Source organism: Papaver somniferum, unplaced genomic scaffold (assembly GCF_003573695.1).
Source record: "Papaver somniferum cultivar HN1 unplaced genomic scaffold, ASM357369v1 unplaced-scaffold_133, whole genome shotgun sequence".
NCBI classification, from domain to species: domain Eukaryota; kingdom Viridiplantae; phylum Streptophyta; class Magnoliopsida; order Ranunculales; family Papaveraceae; genus Papaver; species Papaver somniferum.
Genome location: NW_020622492.1, coordinates 593,599 through 603,764, shown reverse-complemented (window position 1 = coordinate 603,764; position 10,166 = coordinate 593,599). Strand labels below are relative to the sequence as shown.

The 10,166-nt window shown below is 37.2% G+C and overlaps 1 protein-coding gene across 1 annotated transcript; it reads right to left on the bottom strand.

The window, feature by feature from the left end:
• Positions 1-4,936: 4,936 nt before the first annotated feature.
• Positions 4,937-7,425, bottom strand: LOC113333782 (acidic leucine-rich nuclear phosphoprotein 32-related protein-like). The gene is made up of 2 exons (XM_026580186.1): positions 6,522-7,425; positions 4,937-5,393 (listed from the first exon to the last, which is right to left on the bottom strand). The coding sequence occupies exons 1-2, from the start codon at positions 7,209-7,211 to the stop codon at positions 5,223-5,225; spliced, it is 861 nt and encodes a 286-aa protein (XP_026435971.1). The 5' UTR covers positions 7,212-7,425; the 3' UTR covers positions 4,937-5,222.
• Positions 7,426-10,166: the final 2,741 nt, after the last annotated feature.

Genomic DNA, 10,166 nt, shown 5'->3' with positions numbered 1-10,166 from the left:
GAGATCATTCTCTCGGTTACAATCTCAGTACTCACAAAGATGGACGATCTTAGGTCTGGTTCAGTTACCAACCCGGGCTCAACACCCAACCCTAACATTGCAATCTCTAGCGGTACCGCTAATACCACTCCTCCGGCGCAACCTGCCAATACTACTCCTCTGGTGCTCCAGCGATTACCCCTGCAAACGACGGTACTGGCGCCATCAACAATCCTCTCTTCGAACGGTTTCCCGAAGAAATCAGAGAAAATCCACCTACCATAGGTGATCTCATGAAGGTGCAAGAAACTCTTGACAAGAATCATATTGACATGGATAACACTCAGAAGGAGCTGTACAATTATATCAAAACTCTCACTAACAAGATGTCTGAGAAAGCTCAGAAGAAAGGAAAATCCAAAGAAACATCTCCGGCTGCTGATCCTGAAGTCACTCTGATCCATGTAGTAGATGATGATGAGATGCACAAAGCTGCATATAAACCACCAACAAAGGAACCTGTAGGATTTATCACTCGTGAGGACCTGGAACGCTTCATGGAGGATCGAGGAAAAGACAAAGCATCATATGTTCATCGTAATCAACCTCCATATCCTGCTACTACGCAAATAATTCCTCTCCCGAAGGGATACACTTCCCCAACGTTCACGCTATAAAATGAAACGGGGAACGCTCGAGAACATGTCTCTCGATTCCTGGAAGTACTAGACGAGCACGAACACAACCATGTCGTCCGTCTGAAGGAATTCTCGAAATCCGTGACAGGCCGAGCATACACATGGTACAACAACATTGCACCTGGGAGCATCATTGGCTGGGGAGAGATGATTAACCCATTCTACCGGAAATATTTCTTCGTCTCAGAGAAGATTACTCTCTCTGAATTAGGGAGAATGTCTCAGAAGAACAATGAACATCCGAACGACTATGTGAATAGGTTCAGAGTCCAAGCTTTGGATTGTCATGACCCGAATGTCACTGAACAACAACTGGTGTATTTGTGCATCAACAGAATGATCCCGGTCTACAGAGCCTTGCTAGAAAATCTCTGGTTCCAGAATTTCTCAGAGTTTCATGAAGCATCCAGACGATCAGCGACTACTGCACCTGCTTTACTTGAAAGAGCAAAGTCTGCAAGTTCGAGGAACCTCGAAGCAGCCGACGCCTAGTCAACAATCAGTACAATCTTCATCCGAAAGGAATGAAAGGAAAGCCGAGACACAACATCATAACGCTTCTCCAACATCTCAGGCTCCTCCGAAAGCGCAAAGAAAATATGACCAACCCTGAAATGCACAGACCTCAACCCGGCATCAACAACGGGGAAATGATCAGACAGAATCAAACTTCCCTATTCTTATTGAAGAAATGATCGAGTTGCTGGAAATCCGGGTTCAATATGGTGCAATCAAATTCTCATTCATCAGGAGAGAGCCAACTGAAGAAAAATGGAGAATCCCAGGTATTGTCACCTTTATAGATTCATCAATCATCCAATAAGTAACTGCGATATTTTGAAGCACATATTCAAATAGAAGGTTGATCCACAATAACTTCAACTGGGGACCTAAGAAGTACACAAGAATCCTCTCCCAATCAGAACCTTTACACTCTCTGAGCAACCAGTCAAAAAAGCAATTCAATCATTGATCGAACATATAGGTGAAATTGCTCTATCTGTCTAAGGCATAAAGGAAAGACATGTTCACAGCACCAAAATACATTGTGTCATACGTCTGCTCATCCCGGAAATACTCCTTGAACCTTCACATACAAGGAGATGCACGACTGAGGACTTCTTACCACAGTCCATCTCAAAAGAAATGAATTCGAAAGAATGTTGATCGATGCTGACACCGCCATCAACATCATTCCACTGAAAAACTCAGATCCGCATGCATCACTCGACAAGAAGCTACTCGTGATCCCATCCCAATCAGAGACCTGGAAGCTCGGAAATACTTATGGCTACATCACTCTCTCTGAAAGTAAACATAAGTTCAACAAACCAAATTTCACATAATCAGAAAGATTCAGGATGACATGTTCTTCAGACAAGCTTGGATCCACGTTGAAAAGATGGGTACTGACAGAGCGCCTTTGGTTGAACATCTCTCTAACGAAGAAAGTTCTGATCTAGAAGATTCGGCGGACATTCCATCATCAAAGCACTTGGAGGAATTTTGAACTTTAGCTCAGGAAAGTCTCATTCCTCCCATGTCTATGTCATTTATTCCCTCACATGCTACCCTAGCATGGGGACTCAATTATGCTAGCAACTCTGCAAGACGTTATGAATGGTAAATTCACCGCATTTATATTTTACCAAGTGGTTGAATCTGAAATTTCTCTGAATCGAGCATCTCACTAAGACATTCATTATTGAGATGATGTTCAAGCACGTCAAAGAACAATTTGGGCATTTTTCCATAGCCTTGCAGGAGTGTTCATGTGTGCCACAAAATCAAAAAGATCCTGTCTGCAAAAGTGTTGAATCCCACTAACGCGACTAAAGGAATGCTGAATCAACATAAGATACTTGGGACCAAACGATCAAACCTAAGACATGCTCAAGGGATATGACGCTTCAACGCTCAAGAAGCCTTCAAATTGTACTCCGAATCAAAGAGTACACCTCCTATAACGGCGCATCTAGCTTCAGCACAAATATATCGACGATGACACACTGATTCAACACCAGCACAATCAAAGTGTAACTAAATTACAATCGCTAATTCTTCATTATCCCATGATAATACTTCTAAAGCAGATGCAACATCATTCATCCATGGATGGCACAAACTCCTTCAACATACACTGGGGACTTGATCTTATTGGAATTTGCAATCTGATGTGATTTCATGAAACTTCATCAACGGAACCTCTCTACATCACAAGACTTGCAGGACCAAGGAACTTTTTCTCCTCATATCCAGAATGGAGACTGTCGTTGTTATCTGCCACAACAACATCGATTCCCTGACGAAGACACTTTACAGTAAAGTCGTATTCAGGATAATTTGGGTTGAATTCCTAGAACATCTTCATCTTAGGAATGCTCAACTCACCAACTAGTTCCTGAAAGGATCACTGGATAAAGGAGCAAAGGTTATATCGATAATCATGGTTCTATCCTTTTTCGGTCTCTGGAGCAACTCCAAACATAGTATCGGCATCAACAAGGATATGTGGAGGAGCTCTGTTCATGGTCTTAGCATCAACAAGAACTTCTGGAGAAATTTCAATCGTGATCTAGCATCAACAACGGTCTCAGGAGCAACATCCACATGACAGGGCTTCATCAATTAACCATTCTCTAAAGTATTGCTCGACGAAGCGGACTTCTCCAAGCACTAATGATTCATATGAAGGTGTGCAGACATGAAGTATTTTTACATGAAATACTTTCCGAAGCTTGCACGATGGGAGGGAACAATCCCAAGTCTTCTACAAGATGTTCTCATCACCTCTACAAATGAGATACAACACACTTCAGGCCATGGGTTTAGAAAAACGTACCAATGGGTGAGGAATGGGACAATTCTTCCTGAACGAAAGATATTTGTATATGTCTCTTCTACAACATACCAAAAGGGCGCATCAATCGGATATACGATCTGAAAGATATGGCCTTTACCATCAGGTCTGTGAAATCTGAAAAATTTATACGGGATTACAAATTACAAATGTGCACGCTTCGTTGGATGACCTCTACAACTCCAAATTGAGTGATTCTTGTCTCATTAGATAACTCAGTCTCTTAGCTTCAAAATTTAGGGTCAAACATCAAATTCCGACGTCGTATGAGGTTCCTGCAGCTTCCAGAGCATACAATATGCAAGCAGCAATTCTTAGACGAGATTCATAATGGACCTCTAGGGGATTCTAATGGCCTCCTAGATCCTTACATACAAACTTTGTGCAAGAGAATTCAGGTCAGCACAAACCTTAGATGGGCATGTAAAACGTGGATGGAGCTAAAAGTATTGAATATGATCCTCCAGTTGATCATTGTAGTCCCAAACATCATGTTGTGGTTTACAGATCTGGCTATAGCCGATTCGATTATTTTTCTTACTTATATTTTACTATTACACACATTTTCTGTACAAGATATCTAAGCCCATCCAGAGCACGGGCGCAATATATAGTAACCAACTAATTTAACCAAAATATAATACATACGGGATACTGCTGATACCCGGAGCATGCAACTAAAATATAGCTTTTTCTCTAAAGAGAAAAAGAAAACCTCCATATGGCTCCTACATTATTACGAGATTGTAAATAGACTCAAATGCATCAAATAATCTGGTATGCAGGTGTGGAATAACACTGTTGCAACAGACTTCCTCCCAATGCTACCATTATAATACTTTTATACTTTTAAAGATAGACCACAGACCGGGCCGTTACGGGACGGGTCATACCCTAGTCATATTTATAATGATGGTCATGGAAGAAAATTTCTCCTTTTATGTTCTTCAACTATTGAAGAAATCCAATGTTGATCTTCTTAGTTCTTATTAAATCTCGAAATAATATTTTTGATCGTCATGTCCAACTGTTGAACCTTGACCAATTCAGATGACCTGAAATTTATTTATAATAATAACAAATAAATAACAAAGCACAAAAGTTAATCATCACTACATACATGTATAATAATAACAAATAAATAACACGAGTCGAGCAGGAAAAAATTATTTATTATGGAGGTCATGCCGGGTTAAGCTCAGTATTCAATCCAACAGATAAGCTCACTAGTCCTTGCTACTTGGATACAGAAACACTCAGAAAGGGCTTCTTTAGCATTCACCTTTTTCTCACCCTTTTTTTTTTCTTTGAAAACAGAAATTCACTCTAACAAGGGAGGGAATATTGGCCTGTCAAAATAATCTATTGAAGTAGGATGATACGCAGCAGGAGAAGCATGTGAGGGCAATAAGAACACCAACAAAAGCAAAAGAAAAAAAGAAAATAACGACTTTTCAAACAAGTTGTTGGTATAAGTACCCGCCATACCTCCCTCCAAATCACATGCCATGACAACATCTCTTTTTTCTTTCTTCCCTATATTCATCGTTCTCTCATAAACAGAGTAATACCACCAATATATAAAGAAGTTTCACCGACTAACAAAGGTGAAGGACTATCTAGTTCCTGCCCCACAAAATTCCTCGACTGTTCTCAAGATAATAAGGTTACACCTCATTCGAGTTTCAAAGACTTGCAGCATCCGCAATGCTATCGTTGTCAACATCATCACCATTATCATCGACTTCAGATCTCTTCCTCTTGGAATGTGAAGGAGAGGATGGCCGCACTGGAACCTCACCATTTTGATCCTCCTCATCTTCATCTTCCTCTTCATCATCTTCGTCATTCTCATCCTGACAGCAAAAAACAGAAGATGATTACTAGTGCCAAAATAGTATCAAAATTACTTTTTACTTAACATGAATATATGATATGAAGATGACAGTAACTGAAAAGCAAAGTAAGGTGACTTGAAAGGCATCATAGACAACCAGATGCGAAACTCAAAAGACTTGCATAACATATATGAATACATCTAACATTCAGTTAGTCTTGTGCCTCTCGTCTATACAATACTGAATAATCTTACTTCTGAGATAATTGATCTGATAATTAAAACAAATATATACTAGCATTAATTTTTAAGTAAGATAATATGCAACTGTTTTAAAACCATGGACATTTGCAACTACTGGACAGAAGCTTGGAGAATACATGTACAAAAACAAAGTCACTTGGTGTTCTAACAAAGAAACAGAGTCCAAGATCCTTCAATTATTTAGACTACAAAGCCTTCTTGCAGATAAAACATTTAGTTGGTATAGTATGTAAAGCTATATCATTGGAATTCCTGTGCAAAATGATAAATTCCAACTCAAATGTAGTTGGTAGTTACCCTCATAACTTGAGTAAGATTATTAAGCTAGTTATGTCAACAAAAGAACACGATATAAAACGAAACAGCCATATGCAGGATACCAACCATTATTACATGAACACACATGAGTGAAGAATCTATGCAGAATTAGTTGACCTATCAATCCTCATTTAAACATAGCTAAGTAAGTATCACTAAACCAATCAATCCAATGACATCAAATATTTCTGAGTTCTGACGGACATTAGGGTGTACTAAACTAGCTACGGAGAGCAATAACCGCATAACAGCCATCACAATTTCAAACTGAAGAGCTTCACAATTTTGGTGTACAATGTGCTACTCCAAAGTGTGTGTTGTGTACCATTAAAGAAACTGACAACTTGAATTCACCATGACTCATATAATTTGACAATAAGGATGGATAGGTCATAGGAGTCAAAGTGCTATAAAAGTGAATCAACCTCTAATTATACAAATCAAATATCTACACAATGCTGTAAACTACAATATTTCAACTACCAAGACACTCAGTTATCTTACTAGTTAAACAGCCCAAAAATGGGAAAAACTAAGGAAACTGAATAGCAAGAAGATTTCTCACCTCATCCTCGCCATCTTCATCTGCCGATTCTCCATCTTCTTCAACACCTTCATCTGCATCACTCTCATCCTCTTCATCAGCAACCCCACCATTATTCATCTTCTTACCTAGTTGACCCTCTCCATCAACTTCTCCACACCCAACATCCTCTTCCTCATCTTCTTCTTCATCATCATCTTCCTCGTCTTCATCTGAATCAAGTACTTCAACTCCATTTACATCCATCTTACCCAAATACTGCAAAGATTTAATCAATCCGAAAACCCTAGATCTATAATCTTTAATCTTTGTAACAGGACATTCATACAAATCAAGAGATTCTAGTTTCAACTCAGCAAGTGGAGCTAAATCTTCAACAGCTTGAATCCTATTGTTCGATAAATCAAGATCTCTTGACGAATCTAAACCAGCTTTAACAAGAAACTCTAAACCACGAACGATACGATTATCTGATAAATTAAGCTTCTGAAGAGTTGTAATACAAGGAAATCTCTCTAGTGAAGAAAGACCAACATTAGCTATTGAAAGATGTTCAAGCCCTTTAAATTTCTCTAATAGATTTTGTGATGGAAGTTTACCTTGATAACACTTCACTGCTCCATCTAAAGTTAGGGTTTTTACTGCTGCATAATCGCCCTGCCCATCAAGATCAAGTGCTGTTTTCACAGCTTTCTCCCAAACCTCATCCATGGTTCGAATTTTTTCCCAAAGCCCCTAAAAAAATCCCCAAATTAGAAATCAATCCAAAAGGAAGGCTAATTTTCTGAAACCTTGATTTCACTCTATCTCAGGTCGATTTCGTATTGAAAGAAGCAAAATGAAACCCTAGTTTTCTGATTTCTCTTCTCCTCACACTTTCTTCATCTGCGTTGATTTTTCGCGCTTTAAAGTTTTAGGGTTCAAAGTTTCTAACCTAAGTGTGTATTGTTCCTTCGTTTCTGTCTTTGGCCGTTGGATTGAGAAGGTTTGGATCGATGACATGGATTAGCTTGTGGTTGAGACTAGATAGTTGTGTTTGTTGGGTGGGAGGTACACGCGCTAAGAGTAAGTCTTATGGTGGAATCCAAACTATTCCAAATGTGGAAAAATCTGGAATGTCAAGTCTAGTGGCTTTCAAGTTGGGGTCTTTCACAGAAAATCGAAGCAAGGTTCCACGGTTTCGTGGATCCATCTGAACGCCAATAAGAATAGCGTTAAACGCAATTAAGAATGGAGCTTTTTTCAGCCGTTAGATTTTAACAACTCATTTTAAATCTACGGTAAATAGAAACGCAAATCTCAATTGCATTTTTTTAGATCCATTCTTAATTGCGTTTAACGCTATTCTTATTGGCGTTCAGATGGATTCCACGAAACCGTGGAACCTTGGTTGGATTTCTATGGAAGACCTCAACTTGGAAGCCACTAGACTTGACATTCCAGGTTTTTCCACACTTGGAATAGTTTGGATTCCACCATAAGACTTGCTCTAAGGAATATCTCCCGACTCTTTTATTAACTCTCCAATCCTAGGTAATGCGAGTGGTTAGGGTTTCTCTTTTCTTGGAATTTTCTTTACCGGGAGGTGACACGGACTTCAACGTGCGTTTTCAATCGTTAGGACTTGGGAGGAGTCCAACCCTTTTCTTTTTTCTTTTTTTTTATGAAAAGATAAGATTTTATAAATCAAGTAATATAATACAACAGGTTTCCAACATCATTTTTTTCAAAAATACTTGACTTACAAATTTTTTCTCTAATATATAAAGATGAATGTTGGAGGCTCCTGATTCTTGCTTCCTTAGCTAATGAATCCGTCGTTGAGTTATATCTTTTGTTAATTTATCTTACCTTGGCTTGAGGAAGGTTATCTGGATTCACTTCAACTTCTTTTATTGTGTTTTCAGCTTCCCAAGATATTTCCTTACACTTCTTATTGATGAAATCAGCAATAGATTTACAATCTGTGATATTGGAACACTAGACGAGTCCAACTTGATTGGAAAATGGAAACTTTGGCATTTTTAATACACCGTCACATCAGCTAATCGGCAAACTGGATGGGCAAATGTTTGTTTTCGGGAGTTTGCCTGTTGCGGTAATCAAATTTTCTTTTTGACTCGAAAACAACATAAAGATTAAAAAGACAACTCACCACTAAGACGGTGATAGAGCTGAAGAAGGAACGAAAACAAGCTCATTTTTAACATAGCGCATAAATTAAAAAACCAAAAACAGACAAACAAGAAACTACCTATCTCATGACATCATCCCTATTATAAGGAGTGAGGATTGCAATTGAAGAGAAACCACTAAAAATGTTTATTCCTACATATCAGTTAACGGGGGTTTACTTAATAAATATTTGTATTGATTTCTAAAGAGTTTAATGTATTTACAAAGTATTTTGTTATTGGTTGTCAATTTTTAAAATCTTTTCAAAGTTTATGTTACTGGTTGTAAACTGTCAAAAGGTTTTCTAAAATTTGTGTTACTCGTTGTAAACTTGAAAATTCAAATACTTTGTACTTACCTATTTTCAAGACTTTGAGTGACTTTTCTGTATATATTTGCCTTGATAAAAGTCTTACAAAATATGTAAGATTTTGGAAGACTTCCAAAAATAAATAAATAAATGTTATTTATTCTCTTTTATTTTATTTCATAAATATAATATCTATAAAATCCCTATTATAAATGAGTATAAATTATAGGATATGATTAAACAGTTTTTTAAGAAAATTATTATGTACAATTGTGCAATAATAATTATTTTAATTTATTTTTACACTTTATTTTATTGAACGAAAAAAGTTATACATATAAAATAATAATTGTTTATTTAATTTAATTGAAGTTAGTCTAATAAATAAGTTACAATAAATTTTGTATTTATGTCTATCATGCATATTTCCATATAAAATTTGTTTTTACAACTCTTCAGAACTCTACAAATGTCTGCAAGGTATTAGACAACTCTGCATTGCTCAATTCTATATAATTCTCGGAAAGTTATTAATTTTTGTGACTCTTATTAAATCTCTACAAATCTACAAATGTATTTATTGAGTAAACCCCTGTAAGAATCAAAATCTTCATATTGTGGATGATAGCATCAAACGTCTTATACTTCCCATTAAAAACTCTAGCATTGTTTTGGATCCATAAAACCCACCAAATAACAAAAGGAAAAATGTCCTAAATCCTATTTCGGTCAAATATAAGATTATCTTTCTTCTGTCTTCATTCCTATATTATACATCTTACTTAATCTTGAAAAAACCAGTGCAAATTGTAATAATTCAGAAAGTAGTGCCAAACTGACTTTGTAGTCTCACAATGCAGAAAAATGTGTTGATTTGATTCAACATATTTTTTTCAGAGAAGACATCCACTTACCATAATTATGTTTCTATAAGAATCGGTTGTGGGAGTTGCCTTGTACACATCAAAGTGTCCAAATGAAGAATATTACCTTTTATCGTATTCTTGGGTTCCAAATGTACTTGTAAGGAAACATAATGAACCCATCATCTTCTAAAGATTTGTAATATTCTACCACAAAAAATACTTTCCTCTCTGCTTGTCAAAGTCTTTGATTACTTCCACTGTCAGTAGGTTCAGAAAGTATGCAACATCTTCCATTTCATCTTCTTTAAAAAGGTA

Bases quoted from the DNA above. Each gene is read 5' to 3' on its own strand.
- LOC113333782 (XM_026580186.1), bottom strand. From the start codon at position 7,211: ATGGATGAGGTTTGGGAGAAAGCTGTGAAAACAGCACTTGATCTTGAT. The intron at 5,394-6,521 runs GTGAGAAATCTT...TTTTGCTGTCAG, and splicing joins ATGAAGATGGCGAGGATGAG to GATGAGAATGACGAAGATGA.